At 32.7% G+C, this 25,830-nt stretch overlaps 5 protein-coding genes and 2 non-coding genes across 9 annotated transcripts; 4 read left to right on the top strand and 3 right to left on the bottom strand.

Moving 5' to 3' along the window:
• Positions 1 to 1,121: 1,121 nt before the first annotated feature.
• Positions 1,122 to 4,194, top strand: srt-14 (Serpentine Receptor, class T; the record flags this gene model as incomplete). Its single annotated transcript, NM_071773.2, has 4 exons — positions 1,122 to 1,211; positions 2,166 to 2,588; positions 2,634 to 2,780; positions 3,841 to 4,194. 4 exons carry the CDS (start codon positions 1,122 to 1,124, stop codon positions 4,192 to 4,194), a joined length of 1,014 nt encoding a protein of 337 aa, NP_504174.2.
• Positions 4,195 to 7,548: 3,354 nt separating this feature from the next.
• Positions 7,549 to 9,741, top strand: srt-13 (Serpentine Receptor, class T; the record flags this gene model as incomplete). Of its 2 annotated transcripts, NM_071772.3 has the most annotated exons (4): positions 7,549 to 7,698; positions 8,435 to 8,857; positions 8,913 to 9,059; positions 9,374 to 9,741. In NM_071772.3, 4 exons carry the CDS (start codon positions 7,549 to 7,551, stop codon positions 9,725 to 9,727), a joined length of 1,074 nt encoding a protein of 357 aa, NP_504173.2. The 2 variants fall into 2 exon arrangements, with proteins under 2 accessions (NP_504173.2, NP_001317856.1); NM_001330845.1 differs by lacking the exons at positions 7,549 to 7,698; positions 8,435 to 8,857; positions 8,913 to 9,059 and having other exon boundaries at positions 9,437 to 9,727.
• A 2,366-nt stretch (positions 9,742 to 12,107) lies between these two features.
• On the bottom strand, positions 12,108 to 12,128 carry 21ur-13832. The gene has a single exon (NR_068698.1).
• Positions 12,129 to 15,164: 3,036 nt separating this feature from the next.
• On the top strand, positions 15,165 to 16,744 carry srt-12 (the record flags this gene model as incomplete). Of its 2 annotated transcripts, NM_071771.2 has the most annotated exons (4): positions 15,165 to 15,317; positions 15,367 to 15,789; positions 15,855 to 16,001; positions 16,412 to 16,744. In NM_071771.2, the coding sequence occupies 4 exons, from the start codon at positions 15,165 to 15,167 to the stop codon at positions 16,742 to 16,744; spliced, it is 1,056 nt and encodes a 351-aa protein (NP_504172.2). The 2 variants fall into 2 exon arrangements, with proteins under 2 accessions (NP_504172.2, NP_001317803.1); NM_001330844.1 differs by lacking the exon at positions 15,855 to 16,001.
• Positions 16,745 to 17,303: 559 nt separating this feature from the next.
• On the top strand, positions 17,304 to 18,546 carry srh-204 (Serpentine Receptor, class H; the record flags this gene model as incomplete). The annotated part of the gene is made up of 3 exons (NM_071770.1): positions 17,304 to 17,631; positions 17,682 to 17,872; positions 18,070 to 18,546. The coding sequence occupies 3 exons, from the start codon at positions 17,304 to 17,306 to the stop codon at positions 18,544 to 18,546; spliced, it is 996 nt and encodes a 331-aa protein (NP_504171.1).
• A 1,093-nt stretch (positions 18,547 to 19,639) lies between these two features.
• On the bottom strand, positions 19,640 to 21,278 carry nlp-13 (Neuropeptide-Like Protein). Its single transcript, NM_071769.5, has 4 exons — positions 21,209 to 21,278; positions 20,893 to 21,026; positions 20,147 to 20,239; positions 19,640 to 20,089 (listed from the first exon to the last, which is right to left on the bottom strand). The coding sequence occupies exons 1-4, from the start codon at positions 21,267 to 21,269 to the stop codon at positions 19,964 to 19,966; spliced, it is 414 nt and encodes a 137-aa protein (NP_504170.1). The 5' UTR covers positions 21,270 to 21,278; the 3' UTR covers positions 19,640 to 19,963.
• A 108-nt stretch (positions 21,279 to 21,386) lies between these two features.
• 21ur-15336 lies at positions 21,387 to 21,407 on the bottom strand. The gene has a single exon (NR_068697.1).
• Positions 21,408 to 25,830: the final 4,423 nt, after the last annotated feature.

Here is a 25,830-nt window from a genome sequence, read left to right as displayed (position 1 = left end):
ACCCGGGACAACTTTTATGAATATCGTAGGATAATGAAGAGAATGAATTGTGTGCGGCAAATTTCACAAATGTGAACTTGCCGAATTTGCCGAGCGCGGTGAATTGTGAAATTTGCCTCACACGTTAAAAATTTTGACCAAAACTAATGATTTTAATCGATCAAAAACTTAATACAAAAAAAAAGTAGTATTTTTTCATGATTTATTTTTCATGGAGCAAAAATAAAACGAAAACCAGTAAACTTAGTTTTTGGAACTTTTTGAGCCCCAAAAATAGCTCATCAAACTTGCCGGATTTTCCGTGCTCGGCAAATTTTAAAATTTGCCGCACACCCCTGTTCTAAGTGTAATAGAAACATTTTTTAAACATATTTTTCAAAAATCTTTTTCTGAACATATATTTAAAATCACGAATTTAGTAGTTTCAGATTGATTGTTTTTGAATTAAAAAACATAATTTATAAAATCCTATATACCTACTTCACTATTCTTTGAAAAATATATACATATAAAATATATATATATATATACATCATATGAGTCCAAATATTTGAAGATTATTTTATAACGAAAACGTTTTTTCCTCAAGCATCCCTGATATCCCCTGATCAATTACGAGCATCTCAAGAGAGTTTGTTAAAAATTGACCGGCGAATTGTCGGCCGCTGTATCTCTCAACACGCATGTAGTAAAGTATGCAAATTATTTTAACATGTAGAAAAAATAATGAGCCAGACTTTAATAGTGTAACATTTATTTCTAAAATTTCTAGTTGTTTCATGAAACAGTAATTTGCTCAAAAATCATACAACTACTAGACATCTTGAGGGAATACTCATATGTTTTGATTTCAAGAATTAATGTACATACATACAAAATAAAACGTATCAATCTAAACTACGATCTTCAGTATCCAAATTTTCGATTATTCATGGCAATAATAACATTATTCTGACATTGTTTTCTCTTCTTTTTTTTCTTTTTGGGCATTCTTTTCGGCAATTGATAATATACATATCTGTTACTTTTTTTTCAAGCTTTTCAGGTCAGCCACTCGCGTAATGCCAAAATTGGAGATGTCTCTCTTTTATGTCCTAACTCACAGTTTCAGTTTAAATGAAATGTATCAGTGTCCCGAAGACATGGATATGACAAGAATTGAAAGACCGTACATTGGAACCTACTTTTTTGTTTCTGGAGTTTTTTTGATGGTGAGTTATTTTCAGAGGGAGAACGAATCTTTATTAAGTTTTTGGGAAAATGTTCAAAAATGTTCAAAATTTCATATAGGATCACTGATGGGTTACTGTAGGATTACTGTATTTTTGGAAAAAATTTGATTTTGTTTTTTGGAAGGTGACGTATTCCCACGTTGGCATATAGTGATGGGATTAGGTCTGGGTACTGTACTAGTACTGTAGGAGTACTGTTATGGTTACTGTAATTGTCAGAATAATTTTTTTAATTTTTCAAAACGAATTTTCGGAATTTGAAGGTTCAATCAGAATTTTATGAAAATTTTAAGAAACTTCTGGATGTACCTTAAACTTTTCATTTTTATTTTTGAACTTCTGAACTCTCCAGGAAATTTCAAAGATTTTCTGGAAACTTATAAAAAATTAGAGTGACTTCTGGAAAAATGTAAAAGATTTTGAAAACTCTAGAAACTTCAGAAAATTCCGATTTATTTCTGAAAATTTCTGAAAAACTAGAACACCTTCTGGAAAAATCTATACGTTTTTGAAAACACTAAGATTTTCCGAAATTTTTGATATATTTCTGGGATGATTTCTGGAAAGTTCTGTCACGACAACCGCCGGAAACCCTATCACGGCGGCTGTCGTGAAGTCTATTAACAGCCTCCTCTGGTTTCTGTCGTTCTTTATTATAAAAAGGTTATCTTTTATATACATCAAAATGGGCGGGAAATGGATTGGAATGCACTTAAAGTTGTGGGTGGATACATTCAGTTAAAAGATAAGGGGATTGATAAAATGAAAGTACAAAAAATATAAAATCTTATCCTCTTTGTTGCAGAGGATTAGACAAGTTCTGGAAGTTTCTGAAAACTTCTGAAAAACTGAAACGACTTCTGGAAAATTTTGGAAGTTTCTGAGAAAAAAAACATATTTCAAGTTTTTCTATCAAACCGATTATCCTTCCAGATAGTGTACCTTCCCTGCTTCATCGCAATGATTATCTCGAAACATCGTTCTCCGTCGTTTCAACTAATGATGATGCTCGGTGTGTTCGACTTATTGTCACTTTTTATCAACTCCATCACAACTGGATACCTCGGATTCATTGGAGCATCTTACTGTCATTATCCTCTGGTAATATTTTTTGTTGGTGCATTTGCTTTTGGTGGATGGATGGGATGCTGTTCTTGTTGCATTTTACTTGCAGTCGACCGATGTGCCGAGATCAATCCTCAATTTTTGTTTGGAATTATTTTCCACAAAAAGGTGTTCCCATTGGTTAAATTCATAGTTTTGGCATTGTCTATTTACGTAACCTTTTTCACCAATCCGGTTCTCTTCACTGCCAAGTATAACTCTTGGTTTTTCGATCCAAACATTGGGAAAGAGGTAATTAATATTTTATTTATAACAACTGAATAATGTCTATTTCAGGCAAACTTGTATTATAACATTCCTCAGACAATTAATAATCTGTTAGTGGCTTTACTGTCAACAGCTCTATACATTTATTTGTGTTATCACTTGATTTTCAAGTTTGGGTACACTACGTCAATGTGGATGTATAAAACAAAACAGCAGGTATTGTTCTCTGTTTTTTTTTGAGCCAAAGATAGAACAATTTTCTTATTTTCTTCCGAAATCAACCGAAAGAAAATCTCTCTTTTTGGGGAACTCTTTCAATTTTTTTCAAAGCAAAGTCGGCAAATCTGATTTTCTAATATTTGCCGAGCTCGGCAAATTCTTCAAATTCGCCGTACTCAACAAACTCCAAAAAATTTGCTATTTTTGATATTTTTTGGATAACCAAAACAACTGAATTCTGAACAAACACCCAGTTTCTGAATAAGTTCCGTGAAATGTGCACCAACATTACTAAATTTTGTGTCATTTTACTAAATTTCTGGGAACAAAATCAATAGTTTTGGTCAAAATTGTATTGTCAAATTTTTGATATGTGTGGCAAATTTCGAAATTTGTCGAGCTCGGCCAGCGGCAAAATCGGCAAATTTGAAGCACACCTCCAGACTAAGTAAACTCGTAAATTTTCTTTGTTCTTCAACTATAATAGGAAAAATTGGTCGGAGTTACAGAAATTTCCGGTGAGCATTTTTACCAAAATCTGAGCTAATCCATAATTTTTATATTCCATTACCGTGTTATTTAAACTCAACCCTGCTCAGTGAGCTCTGCAAGACCTGAGTCAGTTCCGTGACGCTTTGAGATAACCGGATTGGGCAAAAATGGCTCACCAGGGGTTCTGAAGCCATTAACACTATTTTTCTGTTTTTTTTTTTAATTTGGAAGCAAAAAACTTAACAAATAGTTTTCCGTTTAAATGTCCCATAAATAACACATCCTTGTGTTATTTATAGCGTATTTTATAACGTTTTTAAAGCATTTATACGTTAACTTTTAACATTTATAGCATAATTATAACATCTTAGTTCAATGTGGTTTTATTGAAAAAAATTAAAAAATTGACCACATGCTTATGTTATATGACTAGATGTTTAGGTCACCATTGTGTAAACTTTAAGTTTATGGAATTTAAGAACTAAATTTTAATGCTGAAAAGTAAAAACATGTCAGTTCTGGTCATTTTTTCTGTTACCTAAATCACAGAAAACTCTTATTCCAGATCATAATCCAAGCAGTAATCCTTTGCTCTTTTCATGCTATTGCTGCATACATTTACGTGTACATGCAATTCTTCCCATCGCCACCATGGCTCATTATAATTGGCCAAATTGCGTGGCAATGGAGTAATGGATGTGTTTGTATTGTATACTGGACTCTTAACAGAACTGTTAGAAATGCTGCCATTAGAATGATGCTTCCGAGAAGTATCCGAGAAAAGTATGGTCTTGCTATGGGAATTGATGAGCAAATAGCAATGGAACGGAGGGATGAATCAACGAATCCGAAAAATGTTGGGACAGCTATTTCAGCTGCAGTCAACAGTGCTAAAATTGCACCATTTTTGAAGGAATAAATTTTTGTATAGGTTTTCAGAAGTAATTTCAAATAAAGACTATTATGATGCAAACTGTTTTCCCAAAAAATTTCAGGCTATAATTATGAAACGGGTCCGCACAAGCTTCATCAATATTTCAAATGTTGTCGGTAATGGGCTTTTTTTTTGTTGCGTTGTAGGGTCACGCGGACGTTATCGTGATAATTTTAGCAGTAATCTTTTGGCAACTTTTAGCCCCAAGGCTTTTCTCGTTCTACCCTGTACTACACGCAAAGCCCATAAATCTGTAACTCAATTATCTCTGTTTCTCGTTTTTCTCATGTCTCTCGAGCGAAGCTAGGAACTAGGGAAAACTTTTTCTCGCGGGTTAAAATTGTTATTTTTCGTCAGATTATCGAAATAAATCTTTAGAATTTTTTAATTTCAGACTTTTTTTTAAACATTTGTTTGTTTTTAAGTTTGTTTTAAAAGTTCCCAATACAGCCATAAAAATGTATACAAGTTTTATTTAAAATTTAATGGATTTTTCAATTAGATGAATTATGTTATAATTCCCGCGCACACTAATGACCTAGTTTTCACTTTGTTCATTTTTCGGCTATAGTAAGTGTTTTTAATATTCAATTTAAATCACTATATATCAAATTTTCAATGTTTTTTCAGTAAAGAAAATTTACTGAAATGGTAAACTTTCCTTAAATATCGATAATTTATCATTTAGTTATTGCGTTTTGCGTATTAAAAAATAATTCGCTCTTCCTCCATTCTTGCAAACTAGAAAAAAATAGAAAAATTGTATTAAATTATTGCATCGACTGTGCATCGAGCTGATCTCTTCCTATATTTTGTAGCATTGTTTTCACAATTACTCATTGATTATCATCAATCATTGTATCGTGTGTTCGTTATAAAAAACTAATATTCACTATTCATATCCACCCACTTCTTAAAGTGATAAGAAGCTCAGAGAACTCGGCTGTATTTTGTTCTTGTTTTGTTATTCGTTAGTTAAAATGTTTTTTGAATGCACATTTTTATGAATGTATAATAATTCCTAAGTAACATTTTGCCAGATTGATGGTATGTTTTTGATTTTTGCAAAACATAAGTGTTCGCTTTCTATTCAATGGGACAAATTTCACATATTTTGTAGTTTGCCTGATCTATAAGAATCGAATAGTTGTCAAACCTCAATTGTACTATAAATAAACATTCAGTTTTTTTTGAATTCGTTTACCAAGTCCACAAGATCCTCTTTCTGTGGCGCATCCACAATTCAAGTGGTATTAAGCTACCGTAGTGACAAACAGTTCTCTTGGGCCATATTTATATAAATAATCTACTGTATGACGTTTCGTGAAGTTAATTCCTATAGCCGTGTTCCATATAACTCATCAGGGTATGTGATCAGTCTGGGCGCGGTAATCAATTGTACATACATTTTGTTGTGTCTATAATATTATAAGCATCACTATTGTAAGCTTCCCTGGCATGATTGTTGTGTTTTTCTTCGATATTTTGTAGCAACGATTCTCAAATTTTTGACTTTCGTTCGTTGTGTTTACTCTGCCCAGCCACGGTCTTCCCTGCCTCGACAGCGCGTCGGGAAGTGGGATGCTGCCGGTTTGCAATTTTTTCAAACGAAATTGATTGTATCCTTTAATTTTATAATTTTAGATTCTTAACCCCGAATTCTATTATACTTTACTCGACAGCCTGATCCAAGTTCTGCCAACTTTTGCTCCAATTTTTATTTTGTGCCCAACTTGGGAAGCTAGAGCCAAAAGCCGCGTGCTTATGATTTGGGAATAAGCTTTTCAAATTGACTTTGAAAAATGCATAATAGGTTTTTGTTTGCAATCCTAATCTACATATATTATCCTCTTAAGCCTCGTTAAGTCTTGCTACTAAAATCCTTTTTGAACATTAATCGTTTCAGTTCAATAATTTTTTTATAGCGAGATCTAGACCAGGGGTGTGCGGTAAGTTTGCCGAATTTGCCGTTTTCCGGGCACGGCAAATTTCAAAAAAGTAGATCTGCCGAATTTGTCGAGCTCGGCAAATTTCGAAATTTGCCGCACACCCAAACTTGCTCTAGCAGCCCTTTTCCGACTATTCATTTTTTGGAATTTTTTAGAATTTTTACAAGCCCTTTCTACAACTTGGAAAGTAAATCCCTAGTATATTGTAAATTTTATATAGCTTTTAATCCTATATACTCTTGCCTCAAATTTTGATATATGTACATATACTTCATATATAGTCAGTCATTGGTCCAACCGTAGGTCAAATATAGCTGCCCGGTATTTTATAAAAGTTTTTTTCAATTTGCTCAGTTTTCTGCTAGTTTGTATTTGTAGAGAGTTTTCCTATAAGTTGAATCTACAACAGCTTATCAGAAACTACCATAGGTGGAGTTCAAAGAATTAACATTATTTTCCAGACAGTCTATACCACCTCTGGGATTGTTCCCAATTAATTATGTGATACATATTTTATTATACTCCCTATTCGATTATCTGACTCAAAAAAATGGAAAAATGTCTAGTGTTTACTTTACTTTTTTTCAATAAATCCCTCGATATAGGTGAAGTATCGTTTGAATAAATTGTTGGTCAAAAGTTTATGAGATTTTAATTTTTTGATGATTTTTTATTTATTTTTCAATTGAGCCTATTTCCACAAGTAATAAGTTTTGCACAAACGTTTAGCAGGCAAAATGTTGCTGACAATTTTTCTGTATTTTGCTTTATCTATTTTATTGAACTCCGGAAATAATTAAGCGGCTGACATGCGGTCCAACTATGTTTTTTTCTTGACACTCTTGTAGCTAAAAAAAGACGTACATATTTATAAAAAAGTGAAATAATTTTCTGAGATAGTCTACTCTCTAGTCAATTTTTATTTTGAAACAGTGTTCCAGATCTATCTGAATTAATGTGAATTATCTTTTAATAAAACCGTAAATTAGGATTCAGTAGATTCAATATTCCAAAACACTTAATATCTTAAAATTGCCATCTAGACTCTCTCATCTGTTTCATCTTTGATTTTCTATTAAAATATTTCATCGAGCAGTTGTCAAAATAGATATCTTCCAAAACTACATTTTCAAACGTCATGACGCATTTTCAAGGTACAAACTGCGATCTACTAACACTAGTGAATGTTGCCTAGCGACAAAACTGTGATTGTTTTCATGATCATCTGATTCAATCTTCAGTACTAACTACTACAAAACTTCCTTTCTGACTTCCCTTGTCTGTTTCCCATGTATTGTTTCCCTGAATTGCGTGTTGTACTCTCTTGATAATTACCGTATCTGTTCGCATGTAGACTATTTCAGAAAACAGATCTTCGTGTATTTCAGACATGTCGCAAACTGAAATGTCTCTGTACTACGTTTTGACGCACAATTTTTCGATGCATCCGTTGTACGAATGTCCTGAGAACATGACGACCACAATAATTGAGAGACCGTACATTGGAACTTATTTCTTTGTTTCTGGAATAATTTTGATTGTAAGTATTTTGAGTTCACTTTTTTTCGACAAGTGCAAATTGGAAATATGGCTTACTCTGGGTTTTCCGGGAACTACTTGCCCAACATGCACAAAAGTTGGTCAAGAAGTTGCCGGCAATACCGAATACAAGTTATAGCAATAATATGGGTAGTCTAGGCTGAATTTCAAGGGTAGGCGGCAATTGCCGTTCGGCAAATTGCCAGATATCGATTTGCCGGAAATTTTTAAAGGGTTTTTTGATAAGACTTGAACACCTGAAACTGTGCCTTTTTGAAATTTTCCCCCGTATTTTTCAGATATTTTCATAGAATTTACAGACTTTTCAAGATAGATGTATGGTCATTGTGTAGAATTTTGCCGTTTAAATTGAAATTCTGAAATGCTTTTTTTGGCAAATAGACAACTTGCCGGTTTGCCTTATTTGCCGGAAATCTGAGAAACGGCAATTTGCTGACTTCGCCGTTTGCCGAAAATTCTCAATTTAGGCAACTGCAGTTTGCCTACAAAATCGTTTGCCGTCCACCCCAGAGCTGAACAATTAGAATCGCAAAAAAAGTGCTTCGTAGTTGTTAGGAAAACTTTTTCTAGAATCTGACAAATTAGCTGTGATACTTCTGGTTGAAGAATTTTTGGCGGTGTGCAAATTGTGCGTGCACAAGAATTCCGCGAAGTAATTATGCCACAAAACATTTTCTTTCTCATAATGTCATAAAGCTTTTCGTTTTTTTTTTCAGATAATCTATCTTCCATGCTTCCTGGCAATGCTTCGATCCAAGTGTCGTGCTCCTTCGTTTCAACTCATGATACTTCTAGGAATATTTGATCTATTATCACTTTGCGTCAATTCAGTCACAACTGGATATCTTGGAATGATTGGAGCATCATTTTGCAATTACCCATTATTCGTGTTCTGTGCTGGATCGATTGGTCTTGGCTCTTGGATGGGTGGATGCGTGTGCTGTATTCTTCTTGCAGTGGACAGATGCGCTGAAATAAATGCGAATTTTCCCCTTGCAATTATTTTTCACAAACACGTTTTCCGGCTAGTTATGTTTATCATTATTATTTTCTGGATATTTGCAAGCTTTTTCACCAAACCTCTTCTCTACAGAGCACAATACAGCTCGTGGTTTTTTGATCCAAATGTTGGAAATGATGTGAGAAACTTTTTCTAAATGTTACTCATTAAACATTAAAAACGTTAAATTTCAGCCAAGCTTCTACCATAATATTCCTCACACAATCAATAACTTATTAGTGTCAGCCAGTTCAACTCCGCTCTACATATATCTATGTTATCACTTGATTTTTAAATTTGGATATTCTACATCAATGTGGTTGTATAGATCAAAGCAGCAGGTAATCTAAATCTTTTTGTCAAAAAAAAACATTTTGGTGGTTCACCGTTTTATCTATTTGGCAGTAGGACTGTGCAACCGGACAGCAGTGCATGCGGTGGTGTCAAAATCGGACGACCGGACTACAATCTGCGCAGCCCTAGTTGGCAGTAGGCTTGCAACGCTAGTCGACACATTTTTTTAGTCACGTCTTTTTTCGACCCCCGAAAAACAGTAAGGGACACTGGAAAGAAGCAGGCGGCGACATTAGACCGTTTCTTATTGAACGCCAAATTTTCCCATTCAAATTTGAAAATTACAGCTAAACTTTTCCAGATTGTCATCCAAGCGGTGATTCTCTGTTCCTTCCATGCGGTAGCAGCCTACATCTACGTGTACATGCAGTTCTTCCCATCCCCACCATGGATTATCATAATTGGACAAATGGCGTGGCAATGGAGCAATGGATGTGTTTGTATAGCATACTGGACCCTCAACAGGACCGTAAGAAATGCTGCAATCAGAATGATGCTACCAAAAAGACTTCGAATAAGATTTGGATTGCATATTGGAATTGATGAGCAAATTGCAATGGAGCGTCAAGATGATAGAACTAATAATAATAATAATGTTGTTCTTCCGGCAATGGCTGTTAATGGCAATAAGATTGCTCCATTTTTAAGTGAATGAGTAGATAATAAGATTATTTTTTTATTTTTTCCACTAATAAAGTGACTTAAATTAATTTTTTTCAAATTTATTTATGTTTAGTTAGAAAAGAAATCACTGACTAATAATTGAAGTGGGATTTTCTTAAAATTAGCGAGTAAATGCCCTCCGGGTTCTTCAGTGCTCCAGTCACGCTAAGCTAAAACTAAAACTAAAAAACCCATTGTTCCTAGCACTATTTATATTTAATAACGTGCAAGTTTTACGATGTTTTCAAAACTTTCCAAAGTTTTATAGTTTTTAGTTGTTCAAAATTGAAACTAACTTTTTTAGAAATTCTCGTAGCCATTTTGTAGCAAATTTTAAGTTCTTTCAGAATTTAAAAACGGCATTTCAAAAAATTTAAAATCTGCCAAGTTCAAGCAGAAAAACTGATTTTTCAGTCATACCTTCTGGACCACAGTTTATATGCAAAATTAATAGATTTTCCAAACTTTGAAAATTAATTTCTGGCTTGAAACTAACTTTTTTAGAATATCCCGTAGCCATTTTGTAGCAAATTTTAAGTTCTTTTAGAATTTGAAAACAGCATTTTGAAAAATTTAGAATCTGCCAAGTTCAAGGAGAAATAGTGAATTTTCAGTCATACCTTCTGGACCACAATTTATATGAAAATTAATTTCTGGCTTGAAACTAACTTTTTTAGAAATTCCCGTAGCCATTTTGTAGCAAATTTTAAGTTCTTTCAGAATTTGAAAACGGCATTTCAAAAAATTTAAAATCTGCCAAGTTTAAGCAGAAAAAGTGAATTTTTAGTCATGCCTTCTGGACCACAATTTATATGCAAAATTAATAGATTTTTCAAACTTTGAAAACTAATTTCTGGCTTGAAACTAACTTTTTTAGAAATTCCCGTAGCCATTTTGTAGCAAATTTTAAGTTCTTTCAGAATTTGAAAACGGCATTTCAAAAAATTTAAAATCTGCCAAGTTTAAGCAGAAAAAGTGAATTTTTAGTCATGCCTTCTGGACCACAATTTATATGCAAAATTAATAGATTTTTCAAACTTTGAAAACTAATTTCTGGCTTGAAACTAACTTTTTTAGAAATTCCCGTAGCCATTTTGTAGCAAATTTTAAGTTCTTTCAGAATTTGAAAACGGCATTTCAAAAAATTTAAAATCTGCCAAGTTTAAGCAGAAAAAGTGAATTTTTAGTCATGCCTTCTGGACCACAATTTATATGCAAAATTAATAGATTTTTCAAACTTTGAAAACTAATTTCTGGCTTGAAACTAACTTTTTTAGAAATTCCCGTAGCCATTTTGTAGCAAATTTTAAGTTCTTTCAGAATTTGAAAACGGCATTTCAAAAAAGTTAGAATCTGCCAAGTTCAAGCGGAAAAACTGAATTTTCAGTCATACCTTCTGGACCACAATTTTTATACAAAATTAATAGATTTTCCAAACTTTGAAAACTAATTTCTGGCTTGAAACTAACTTTTCTAGAAATTCCCGTAGCCATTTTGTAGCAAATTTTAAGTTCTTTCAGAATTTGTAAACGGCATTTCAAAAAATTTTAGATCTGCCAAGTTTAAGCGGAAAAACTGAATTTTCAGTCATACTTTCTGGACCACAATTTATATGAAAATTAATTTCTGGCTTGAAACTAACTTTTTTAGAAATTCCCATAGCCATTTTGTAGCAAATTTTAAGTTCTTTTAGAATTTGAAAACAGCATTTTGAAAAATTTAGAATCTGCCAAGTTCAAGCAGAAAAAGTGAATTTTTAGTCATACCTTCTGGACCACAATTTTTATACAAAATTAATAGATTTTCCAAACTTTGAAAATTAATTTCTGGCTTGAAACTAACTTTTTTAGAAATTCCCGTAGCCATTTTGTAGCAAATTTTAAGTTCTTTTAGAATTTGAAAACAGCATTTTGAAAAATTTAGAATCTGCCAAGTTCAAGCAGAAATAGTGAATTTTCAGTCATACCTTCTGGACCACAATTTTTATGCAAAATTAATAGATTTTCCAAACTTTGAATATTAATTTCTGGCTTGAAACTAACTTTTTTAGAATATCCCGTAGCCATTTTGTAGCAAATTTTAAGTTCTTTCAGAATTTAAAAACGGCATTTCAAAAAATTTAAAATCTGCCAAGTTCAAGCAGAAAAACTGATTTTTCAGTCATACCTTCTGGACCACAGTTTATATGCAAAATTAATAGATTTTCCAAACTTTGAATATTAATTTCTGGCTTGAAACTAACTTTTTCAGAAATTCCAGTAGCCATTTTGTAGCAAATTTTAAGTTCTTTCAGAATTTGAAAACGGCATTTCAAAAAAGTTAGAATCTGCCAAGTTCAAGCAGAAAAACTGATTTTTCAGTCATACCTTCTGGACCACAGTTCATATGCAAAATTAATAGATTTTCCAAACTTTGAAAATTAATTTCTGGCTTGAAACTAACTTTTTTAGAATATCCCGTAGCCATTTTGTAGCAAATTTTAAGTTCTTTCAGAATTTAAAAACGGCATTTCAAAAAATTTAAAATCTGCCAAGTTCAAGCAGAAAAACTGATTTTTCAGTCATACCTTCTGGACCACAATTTATATACAAAATTAATAGATTTTCCAATTTTTGAAAATTAATTTCTGGCTTGAAACTAACTTTTTTAAAAATTCCCGTAGCCATTTTGTAGCAAATTTTATCTTCTTTCAGAATTTGAAAACGGCAATTCAAAAAATTTGAAATCTGCCAAGTTTAAGCAGAAAAAGTGAATTTTTAGTCATGCCTTCTGGACCACAATTTATATGCAAAATTAATAGATTTTTCAAACTTTGAAAACTAATTTCTGGCTTGAAACTAACTTTTTTAGAAATTCCCGTAGCCATTTTGTAGCAAATTTTAAGTTCTTTTAGAATTTGAAAACAGCATTTTGAAAAATTTAGAATCTGCCAAGTTCATGCAGAAATAGTGAATTTTCAGTCATACCTTCTGGACCACAATATTTATGCAAAATTAATAGATTTTCCAAACTTTGAATATTAATTTCTGGCTTGAAACTAACTTTTTCAGAAATTCCAGTAGCCATTTTGTAGCAAATTTTAAGTTCTTTCAGAATTTGAAAACGGCATTTCAAAAAATTTAAAATCTGCCAAGTTCAAGCAGAAAAAGTGAATTTTTAGTCATACCTTCTGGACCACAATTTATATGAAAATTAATTTCTGGCTTGAAACTAACTTTTTCAGAAATTCCAGTAGCCATTTTGTAGCAAATTTTAAGTTCTTTCAGAATTTGAAAACGGCATTTCAAAAAATTTTAGATCTGCCAAGTTTAAGCGGAAAAACTGAATTTTCAGTCATACTTTCTGGACCACAATTTATATGAAAATTAATTTCTGGCTTGAAACTAACTTTTTTAGAAATTCCCGTAGCCATTTTGTAGCAAATTTTAAGTTCTTTTAGAATTTGAAAACAGCATTTTGAAAAATTTAGAATCTGCCAAGTTCAAGCAGAAAAACTGAATTTTCAGTCATACTTTCTGGACCACAATTTATATGAAAATTAATTTCTGGCTTGAAACTAACTTTTTTAGAAATTCCCGTAGCCATTTTGTAGCAAATTTTAAGTTCTTTTAGAATTTGAAAACAGCATTTTGAAAAATTTAGAATCTGCCAAGTTCAAGCAGAAAAACTGATTTTTCAGTCATACCTTCTGGACCACAATTTATATACAAAATTAATAGATTTTCCAATTTTTGAAAATTAATTTCTGGCTTGAAACTAACTTTTTTAGAAATTCCCGTAGCCATTTTGTAGCAAATTTTAAGTTCTTTCAGAATTTGAAAACAGCATTTTGAAAAATTTTAAATCTGCCAAGTTCAAGCAGAAAAAGTGAATTTTCAGTCATACCTTCTGGACCACATACATCATACATCGTAAAACTTGTACTTTGTTAAATATAAACAGCTAGGAACAGTGGGTTTTTTAGTTTTAGCTGCAAAACATTTTTTGATGTTGTTTTAGAAGTTTGCAGAAACAAAGCTTGTTTTAGGAACGTGACTGGAGCACTCAACACTAGTGGATTTTTTAAAGTTATTGAAGTGGAATGTTCTAAACATTCTCGAGTACAGGAAAATCTCAAATTAGGCCTCCGCTCATTCTTTCCCCCATTTTTTTTAATTTCTCAAATAACAGACCATCTTTATACTGAAACTACAAAATATTCCAAAAAGTGTGTAATACTCATTACATGTACTCATAAACAAGTAATTTTAGAACTTCATAAAAAGTAAATTTGTAATCAAAATTTATTCATACACATGGGACAGCTGACTCATTTTATATAAACTCTTAATTTTTTGCATTTAGTCATGTTTTTTTTAAATTTTTTCTCAACAAACGCAATAGACAAACTGCTTTTTGATATCTAAAACTAGGAAAGAAATACAAATTGATATCATGATTAAAATATATTGAACCAGTTAGTAGTTCAAATATCACGAAAATTTTTTTTGTCAGAAAAAGCAGAAATTATTCACTTTACACTCTTTCATTAGAGTTTTGATTGATCTAGTCTTAATATAGCGAATTTAACTGTGAAAAATTAATAGAACTTGCATTATTTTTAATGACTTTTTCAATGTTGCAAAAAAATAAAAACCGGTCAAATATTTTAGAAATTCTGAAAATATGACCTAATTTTGGCAGTTTCTCGTTGAATTTTTAGATTTCTGAATCAATTTTTTCAAGATTTTAAGCATCTTTTGCCGGATTTTCAGGTAGTGTCTTAAAAATAGCAATCAAATAAATTCAACAGGAGAACTATAAAATGCCAATACTAGGTCATTAGTTTGCGTGAGAATTCAAATACATTTGGAAACTTTATTTATTTTTTAAACAAATATACATATTTGCCCTTTACTACTCCGTCATTTTTGAATTTTGTTGTAGATTCGGAGGTCAACACTTTTGTAACTCTATAAAACATCTGATGTTCTGTTTGTTGGTATCAATTTTGTTTTTTTTTTATTTTTTCAAGAGATTATCTCAACTGAATACTGCGTGGGTTTTTCCATATTGAATCTTCGAAGAACTAAACTCTGAACTTTCATCATTTGATTCTATTGAACTTCCACTATTCTGACGTATTATACTAACGCATATTGAGTATAATTTCAATGTTCAAAAGCAATCAGAACTACAAAAAGTAGAAATTGAACCTAGAATGCTCCTTTTTTCGAATTTAGCACTCGTAGTGTTTAGCGTGACATTTTCTTTGTATTTTTCTGATTACTTTTGGGCTCGCAGCACATCTATATATGCACTCTTTTCAGCATCTATAGCATCTAAGAACTCACATGTTTTTCTTGATATCCTTATTAATCCGATCGTCCTTTTAGCGGTAAATACTCTATTCAAAATTAATATTTTTCTCATTTCAGTTTTTATTGGATATGTCGAACTTTCAAATGTCCTTAGCCTACATGTTAACCCACTCTTTTACTCTATATCCAGATCGATACAAATGCCCAGAAAATATGATGATCGTTCGAACCGAGAGACCAATTTTGGGAGCATATTTTCTAATTTCCGGACTTATTTTAATAGTGAGCTTGAAATTAAAACAAATTTAATTATTGAACCACACATTTCCAGCTTTTCTACACACCTTGCTTCATCGTAATGGTTCGTTCCAAATGTCAAGTCCCTGCATTTCAAGTCATGTTAATCCTCTCCGTCTTTGATATTTTATCCCTTTCGGTAAACTCAGTGATAACTGGTGTTCTTGATTTGATGGGTGCCTCGTTTTGTCATTATCCCTTATTCATATTCTGTGCTGGAGCAATTGGAAAAGGCTCTTGGATGGGTGGGTGCGTTGCTTGCATTTTGCTAGCAGTTGATCGATGTGTGGAAGTAAATTCAAAGTTTCGGCTGGGATTTTTGTTTCGAAAAAAAGTTTTTCGAGTCGTGTTCTGCTTGATGGTCTTGTACTGGATTTACTCGTGGGCTTTTACAAAACCGTTATTGTTTACGTCTGAATATAGTTCCTGGTTTTTCGATCCAAAAATAGGGAAGGAGGTATGTTTTTTTAAAGTAATTAGCCTACTCATGGTTTCGCTGATAAAATACAATTTTTCCTTCAGGCATACTTTTACCACAGCATTGATCATACAATAAATAACCTAGTTGTTTCAATGGCAACAACATCTCTTTACATTTATTTGTGTTACCATTTGATCTACAAAATTGGGTATTCTTCGTCAATGCTGTTGTACAGGTCAAAGCAACAGGTAATTTCAGATTTTTTATTGCTTCTGTAAAGAGCCTGGATTTTAGAAAAAAAGATCGTAATAACCAAATACACCAAACTGTAAAAAATTGCAAATTTTTCTAAATTTATCTAATTTCATTTTTTTAATGTTTGATAATAGATTTTTATGTCAAAGTCGAAAATTCAGCGAATACCGTATATTCTCTATTAGTGTTGCATCTCCAGTAGTACTGCAGTCTCCAATAGTGCTGAATTCAAAAGCACATAAATCCACTTGTGTAGTACTTTTACAGGAATGTCACTCAATTATTTGTAACGACTCCTTTAAAACTTTTTTCCAAAGTTCAACAAAAGTCACAAATTCATGTCAAAACGATACTCCAGCGGAGTTAAAAATTCAAAAAAATTGTTCTACTTAAGTTTTTTCAGATAATCATGCAAGCCGTCATTCTTTGTACATTCCATGCAATTGCTGCGTACATTTACGTTTACATGCAATTTTTCCATTCCCCTCCTTGGCTAATAATTATCGGTCAACTTGCCTGGCAATGGAGTAATGGATGCTTTTGTGTATCATATCTGACATTAAACCAAGCAATTCGAAATGCAGTTGTACGAATGATAGTACCAAAAAGTATTCGGGAACGACTGGATCTTCATATTGGAATCGATGAGCATCTGATGAATCCACGACAGCAAGAAAGAGGTACAATTGCGATAAACACTGTTTCGACATTAGTTAAAGTAGATACTATCATGTAAAAATTAATTTGTATAGATTTGTATAGTGTAGAAATTTTTTATCATAATCAGACTATTCCAAATTTGTTTTAATAAAATTTCACCGAAGTTAGGGGTGTTGGGCAAAAATTATTCAAAGATGGTTTTCAAAGAAAAAAATTATAAAATAAAAACAACATGAAAAGTTTTCAGAAAGTCGAAAATGCGAAACATGGTTTACTTTTAAAATTATTTTTATATTTTTTATAGATTTTTCTTAATTATCTAGATTTCCAATTCTGCATAACTGTTGATTTTTTCTGCTCTTCGATGCTGAAGGATCCGCTACAGTAGAATTGACTTGACGAGCAATGTTTCACATTTTAAAAGAATGAAAGATGAAAATTTAAAAAATTACAGAAATGCTTTAGAATGTTTTATTTTTCCGAAAAAATTTCCACTGACGCTACTCCACCTTTAATTCATTATGCACTATTTCAGTACGACCTTTGAATAATTTCTTGGAACAGGTGATTTTTCTTGGGCAACGCATTGAAATCAAAAGTTTTTGAAATCAGTTACGCGCCGGCAACCAGTAAAAATGAATGTATCATGTGTTCCCAACTTCAACTACTTTGATACTTCGGAATTTCTAACTGTTGCTATGCATAGTATTACTGTAATTGTTACACCCATCCATCTACTGGGGCTATACTGCATATTATTTAAAACTCCTGACCAAATGGAAGGTGTCAAATGGTATTTGTTGAACATGCATATTTCTGTTATGGTATTCGATTATTCCGTGACGGTTTTGAGTATTCCATTTGTTTTAGCAACTAAGTTAGCGGGGTTTTCGTTGGGAATCTCGAAATATTTAAATCTACCATTTATTATTCCAGCAATCACCACAATATATAGTTTTGGATGTGAGTTTTAAAAAATATTTGTTTGATACGCTTATAATTCGAACATTCAGTGATTTCTATTGCGATAGTTGCAATTTTTGAAAATCAATTCCGGGTTAATTGTTCATTTTCATGGATGACAAAGTGGGGCCATATGAAGCCATTATTCTTACCATTTCACTACATAGTTCACGCTTGCATGGTAGCCGGTGTTCTATTTTTTGTTCCGAACCAGGAAGCAGCAATAAAGAATTTGTTTAAGGTAAGTAAAAAACCAAAAAACCAACTATCATTTTTGAAAAAATTTTCAAAAAATTTTTGAATTTATATTATTTTCGATTAAGTTTTCCCGATTTTGACTCGAAATAAAATTTTTCCATTGTTTTCCAATTATCAATTACTATGATTTTTGGTCACTTCAGCACCATAGAAATAGAGGTATACCAGTTTTAAATTCAGAACCTTCCCTGTCTCCCACATGAAATTTACGAAGCACCGTTCTTTGTTCTAGCAGAAAATGTAAATTATCACTTAATAACGGCGTTTTTAGCTATAGCATTTGTCACTTTTGAAATACTATTTTTTCTTATTTGCCTTATCTTCAACTGCCTTAAGCAGTTAAAAGAACACAAAATGTCACGGAGGACATTTCGGCTTCAAAAGCAATTCCTTATTGCTATTATTGTGCAAAGTGGAGTTCCGCTGATATTCTTTATCCTTCCACTTTTCTATTTTATATTTGCATTTTTAAAACAGTACTATAATCAAGGAGTTATCAATTGTCTTATTGTAAATGCATCGTTGCATGGTCTAGTCTCTACATTGGCTATGTTGTCACTTCACAAGCCATATCGTCAAGCTATGAAGGATATGTTTGCAAGATCACCACAACAAAGGCCGGAAGTCTCAAAAATATCTAAAGCTGTACTTCTCTAGCTGTATTTGAAATTCTAATCAAAATAAATCAAACGATTTCATTTTCAAGCTACTCTTAAAAATATTGGAACTAAGTGCTGATTCTCATGCATTGATTTTTAGGAAAAGCTCTAAAATACTTGAAAATGTGAAATTTTTTGATTTCTTGGCTTATTGAATTAAAGAATCTAGTAACGCGTTTTTACAATGAAATTTGAGCATTTTCTCTGACTCCTGTTAATAGTTTTTCTTTATTGAAGCAGTGTAGTCTCTGAAAGTTCAGCCTGTCGCAAAATACAGATTAAAGATATTTTTCAGAACAGATGATATTCTAGCAGGTGATTAACATAGGCCATTAGAAAAATTCCAAGTTTGTAATACTAGTGAAAATGTCAAAAATCGACTACAAGATTAATAAAGATGTATAAATAGTTAGGGTAGTGCTTATTGATATTAATTTTTAGTGTTCTGAAAACAACTTTCGTAAAAGTTATTCCTTTGCGCTGAAATTTCACAATGGTTTTTAAATTGAAATTCAAAAGTGAGTTCAATGATGGTTTGAGTTTTTTCTTGGAAATGTAGTGGTGGATGACAATTTAAATATTTTATTTTACAGACTGATTTACATTCAATGTTTTTATGTTTGAAAAAAAATCATTTTTAGTCCATATCCATATAATTGAAAGGATAACTTTACTTCAGTTTCTCCTTTTTTTTGCAAAAATTTTATATCCGGCACACTTTTAAATATTTTGAGATTACTTCGAATTTTATTGCCTTTTCTTGATGTGTCTACTATTTAACTCAATCTATGTCCTTTTAGCACGATAAATTTGTCACCTTAGCCTAGAAAACTGAAAAGTCACGGTTTTGATAATATTTCCGGAGACGTGCTTCCGTTTGACGTGATCACCCCTGGAATAGCAAGGCTTAATGTTTCCTTGTTTATTTTCAGAATTTTTTTTAAGGAAATCTTTAGTCATAGAGCAATTGTGCTGATTTTGAGCGAACATTTTTAAATGTTAACGATTGGGTACAGTACCAGATTTTTGGTTCAATATTAGATAGTTTCTCAACAATCCTGCTGCCGAAATCCACATTCTCAAAAATCGGAAACATGGTCTAACATTCAACTTCATTTTTTTTCGTCCGTCTGCGCACGCACATAAGAAAAAGGTGGGGATGAGAGGTTTTTTTGGGGGGAGGTTGAAATGAATGATGAGATCATAAGTAGGGAAGCATAGAGAATTGGCAAGAGAAGAAATAGACAAAGATCCGAATAAACTGAACGCTTGTTGAATGGGATGAAGGGGGTGAAACAACACAATTTTCTTATTTCAAATGAGATGAAAAAAAAATCAAATTACGCTTTAAAATGAGTCTTAAACGAGTATTATACACAAGATGAAGGGTGCCCAATTGTCATCAACCAAATGGTTTACTTGCGCCGTCCGAAGGCCATGATCTGACGTTCGTAGTCCTCGGCCCGCTTTCCGAATGCCATAATCGGACGATCGTAGTCGACGGGTGAACGTTTGCCGAATGACATGATGTCACGGTCGTACTGTAGAATAGATGGATTACGGAAACGACGTAGAAAATAAGAAAAAGAGGGTAGTACCATAGAGGAGGATCGCTTTCCGAAGCTCATGATGTCTCGCGAGAAGTCGCTGGGAGCCGATCGTTTGCCGAATGACATGATGTCTCTGTCGTACTGAAATATGATAGGTTATTATGTATTTATCATAGTTGGGGTGAGCAGCCGACAAAATTCAAGTCTCGCGGAAAATTATGTAGTCTACCGCGGCCTAATTTAGCGAAGTAGTATCAATTGGTAACATGACTGGGTTAGATTAAAGTAATTTGTTTTACTGTAGTGTAATGTGTAGTTTGTAGTTTTTAGATTTTAGTTTGAGCCCATCACCGAGATCCTCAAGGATCATGCGCAGCCGAGGTTTGCGAGCAATTCTACAAAATGAGACAGCGTGGCATGTTTTCTTAATATTATTCATTGAAATTCTGTTATAGAATATTGATTACTTAAATTCAAGTATCGCGGAAATGTAGTATCGCTTAAATTTTAATTGTTGCAAAGGAAAAAGTACTCATAAAAATGTCTGAAAATTGTAAACTACCGGAAAAGAGTTTTGATTAATTGTCGGACTTTTAGACATTTTTTGGGAGTCTTTTCAATTGTTTCAATTGAAATTGAAGCTATTCTCAGATAAATTAAATACAAAAAAAATATTGGGAGAACATGGCTCATTTTATATAAATACATGGCACCTCAACTACCACTAGTTACTATCAGATTACGGTAGGATTACTGTACTTTTCTAATATATTGCCCAACTTCCACCAACTTACACTTGGTTGTCTCTTTCCAAAAGCCATAATTCTCCGATCATACAAGTCGGCTGTGTTTCCAGACCTCTTTCCAAATGACATGATGTCACGGGAGAAATCGTTGCGCTTTGCACTCTGATTATCGTCACGACTACCTTAAAAATTTTGGGAATTTTGGGAATTTTGGAAAGTGTTCAGTTGCAAAGATTCCGCTGAGCTGACATCATTTTTGAAGCTCAGAGGATTTTGTTACAATTAGTCAATGAAATTAGGAGGAAAAGGTTCGAATTTCGCCTTTAATGTTTGGTTGTTTCTGATCAAATGACACAACACAAACCTTGACTGTATGCCATTGCGATGGCGGACATGATGCAGAAGATCTGAAGAGATCGTTGCATGTTGGAACCCTGGAAGAAAGAATTTTTTAGTGGAAGTGATGGTGTAAAAAGTAAAAGGGAGCATCCATAATGTATAAAATTATGGAAAAAAATAGAAAAAAATGTGGACTTCTAGTTAGTTCAAGTTCAAGAAATCTAGTCTAGACCGAAGCCCTTGTTATTTTTAAAAATCACATGAAAGAGTCTAGCTTAATTTCACACTAAGCTTTTTCACAAAAATTGATGGTATCGTTCTCTGAAACACCAGAAAATTTTAAAACATCCCGGCTGCTGTTCAACAGCAAAGTGTGCTGCTCCAAGAGCATCTCAATCTCAATAGGACACGCCCTTTTCCTCCTCGCCGTTTTTTTTCTCGTTCTTGACGTCATAAAAAAGAGGTGAACCTATCAATCTTGAAAGCCTACCGTAAATGGAAAAATGAGAAAATGAACGAAATTATTCAAAATGACAAGTCAAGAAAAAATGGTAGAAGAAGAACAATGAGAGTTTCCATGGCTTGGTGGCTTCTTTAATAAGGGTTTTCTTTTGTTTTTCGGGGAGCTGATGGACAAAAACCAAGATTCACTAATTAGGAACGTCATTAGACATTTTTTACTGTAAAAATCTAGCATAGTGACTAACATTTTTTGAGATTTTTGACTAATGAGATAGCAGATTTTTGTTGTAGGCTGTATGATGAAAACGTATAGTAAAAAAGGAAAATTGACGACGAAACATGACGAATTTGAGGGGGGTGGGCGATGTTTGAGATATTTTTGTTGAAAAAAGTTGAAAAAAACAAAATGAGTGAGTTAAAAAAATGGAAGCAAATATCACAGAACACCTTCAGAATTTTTTTTTCATTTTGAGGAAGTATTTCGAATAATTAAAGCTATAGCTTCACGGGCGAACGCAATTCGTCGACTGTACAACTATCCTATGTGTAAGTTGGCACTAAGTTTTCTTTTAGATACATTGAGCTATGACGTCACAAACTACAAACTATAATATGACTTTCCATATTTTTTAGGAGTTTCCAGAAGATTGCAAGCTTTTCTAGAAATTTAAAAAAATTTCTAGATTTTTCAAAATTTTTCTAGATGTTTCCAGAAACTTCCAAAACTTTTCAAAAATTGCTGAAACTGTCCAGAAAATTTTCAAAGCTTCCCGAACTGACTCGAACTGTTTTTTTTTCTAAGAATTTTTCGAACCTTACTAAAATTTCTAGTTTTTGTCCAGATTTTTAGGAGTTTCCAAAAAATTGAAAAAAAAATTTCAGAACCCAGAAGTTTGCATATTTTTCCAAATTTTTATAGATGTTTCCAGAAGTTTCGAGAGCCTTACTAAAGTTTCTAGTTTTTTTTTCCAGATTTTTCTTGATATTTCCAAAAGTTTTCGTGAAATTCCAGAACTTTTCTAAGATATCTGAAACTTTCCAGAAATTATTGAAACTGTTCAGAACTTTAAAGAAAATTCCAGAAATTCTCTTGTTTCTGTGGCAATTTGAATTTCGCGTAAAATTTTTTTTCCCAAAAAATTGGATCTTCCCGCTAAATTTAAAAACTATATACAAACGTTACAAACAAACGAAAAGTGAAATTCTGAACTTTCTTTTCCTCAAACAGAATACCAACTCCAAATCGGCTACAAATCCCGAAAAAAGGGAGCAATATCTAATTTCGGATAAGAGGACAAAAGACCAAGAAAAGACGTAAGGGGGTATGAAGTTACAAGTTTAGGGATTCCGTTAACGAAAAAACTGAGAGAGAAAATAGTTTGTATAAATGTTTCATGAGAAAAAAATGTAGACAATTGTTAAATGGTGAGAGAATAGCCTCATGAGGTTTAAGGGGAATTCTCGCATACTCAGTTTCAGATAAATTCGATGGCACAGTTTTTTACTCTGACAATATATATTACCTCTGATTATTAATTGAGAAAAATGGCTGCTAGTTTTTTTCAGGCACTCCTCAGGATCCAGCTGGTTCGAATAATTAATCATTCAAGATGCTTAAAACCCCCTAAATAAATACAACTGATTGAAAATCCGGATCAGCAAAACTTCAACAAAATATTGTTATAATGATGCAAAATTGAGCCGAAATATTGTTTTGCAAAATAAAGATTTCAAGCCTTCAATCTTTATCCAAACGCCTTCAGAAACCTCTACCTAGATACGCATGATTTTGTTCAGATTTTGTTGGGTCCCATCACGAAAATAGATAATTACCTGAAAATTAGGAGAGGCTACAGTATCTGTTATCTTGCGGCAACCCTTCCGGACAAATCCGTGCGCCTTTAAAGGTGGAGTAGCGCCCGTAGGAATTTTGTCTAAATACATTTATTTTCGACCGAATATCATAATAAAACACCCCAAAAAAATTTTAGATTTTTCATAATCTCCGGTCAAAGTTTTGGCAAATTACCAAAATTTTGAAAAATATGAGCTTTTGAGGAAGGGGAGGGTTTTAATACAAATAATTGAATCACAATTACAGTATAAAAATTGTACAAAAAATTTTTTTGTGGTCGACTTCCAAAATTTAAAAAAAATTCAAAAAAATGTTTGAAAAGTTTTACTATGATATTCGGTCATTTTGACACCATAGGAGTAGTTTTTAACATTTTTCTCACTGGCGCTACTCCACCTTTAAGAAAGCATTGTCTTAGCGATTATCAGAAAAGTGTCAACGAAAAAAAAATTTTTTTATAAGTTTCCAGTTAAAATTTTTGTAAAATATAAGCTGCTAAAATTAAAAACTTTGGCTACATATTAAAAAACTATAGCTCCCGTTAAGACTGAACGTATGTATACTAAAACTTTTGGTGCTACCAATCGGAAACTAGCAAAACTTTTAATATGGATAAACTGCGGGGGTATTCATTGAAAACACTATAATCCTCGGATCAAAATTAGCACCTGCTAGCCGAAAAAAACATTAAAGTGACCTCACTTTTTTTCTGGAATCAAAAGCGCAAAAACATGCGGGAGATTAAAACATGGTGGTAGGCACTTGAGAGGTGTGGGCGTGTCTGAATGTCCTTTAGAGTGTAAATCCGTTAAAACTGAGAAAAGCTTCTCCTCCTCAATTTGAGATGGATGGAGAAACGGAGAGAAGGCGTGAAAAGCAAACGTATTTTTATGGTGACTTCACAACACAGGACTAACGCAGAGTCAAGTGCGCGCGCTTAGTTGTCGCGAATGAGCGCAGAGCCCCACCAACATTTAGATGTCATCTCCTGCTCTACTTGTTCTTGAGACAAATTTATTGGGGTGCAGGAAGGAAGAAGGAAGATTGGTAGTTTTATTAGTAGTGGCTACGGAAGATACATAAAGTAAACAATTGCGTGGGGGTGAGTTGGAAACATTAAAATTATTGCAACTTCTGGCAACGTCACCGGGGAAGAAGATTCAGAAGTTGTGAAACGTGGTAGCTAGTTTTGAGGGAGGGGGGCAAAAAAGCCTTCAGGGCATCAAAAGGGGTTTAGATACTCAAATACCAAGCTGAGGTCTTTGAAAATTTAATCCCCATATTTCAAGTAGGTCACTATGTTTCTTTTTTTGGGAAAGAGTGCTGATTCATTCGAATTTTTTGCTTATTTATTCAGTTTTTACATGTAATTTCTAATATACGAAAGAACGAAAATCTTAAATGAAAGTTAGGTTGTTCAATCTTAAAATGCAAAAAAATCTAAAATAAAGATCAAACTATTTTTTGAGCTAATTTTTCGAAATATTAAAAAACAATAATACCCGCCAAAGCCTCAGCCTAAGCCTAAGCCTAAGTCCAAGCCTAAACCTAAGCCTAAGACTAAAGCTAACTATAAGGTTAAGCTTAAGTCCGAGCATGCGACAATGTTCTAAATTTTTCAGAAAAGTCCCAATTTTTTCGAGAATTTTGAACTTTGCCTAAGCTTTGGGTAAACATTTTCTATAAAAATCATTAAAATTAGAAAAATTAAAAAATAATTAAAAAATAAAAAATAAATGTATTTCTGTTTTAAAAAACTGTAAAATAGTAGAAATTCTGCGATGCTCCTAAAAATATTTTTTAAATTTGAAAGAGCGCCAAGTTTCATGAAATTTACAAACTATCAACTCAATTTGCAACAAAATTAAAATCTCCCTGAATATGACAGATTTATTTTTCCAATTGAAAGAGTACATAAAAAATTACGTCAAAGTTTTTTTTTGCTGTTATTTTTGCTTGTGAACTTGGATAAAATTTGAGACATCACACAAATACGTACACATCATTTACAATTCTGAAGTCTACACCTAGAGAAAAGTTACGTGCTCCACCTCAACTGAATCATAGTACTTCACGGACGGATGCCTCACAACGTGATCTACTCATCATCCACTTGAACCATGCGGTAAAATTCAATCAAAACTTGTGTGTTTTGCAGAAAAAAAATTTAAAAAGAAAAAGCGCAGCATCACTTCCGCAAAATTTATGGTTTTCTTTTGTAGGGTATCTTCTTATTTTACAAAAAAAAATTAAAATCCACAAAAATATTCATAGAACACGTTTGTTTTTGTTCCACGAATAAAACATAAAACATGAAACAAAACTAGAAT

Source organism: Caenorhabditis elegans, chromosome V (genome assembly GCF_000002985.6).
Source record: "Caenorhabditis elegans chromosome V".
NCBI classification, from domain to species: Eukaryota; Metazoa; Nematoda; class Chromadorea; order Rhabditida; family Rhabditidae; genus Caenorhabditis; species Caenorhabditis elegans.
This window is presented reverse-complemented; position numbering and strand designations above follow the sequence as displayed.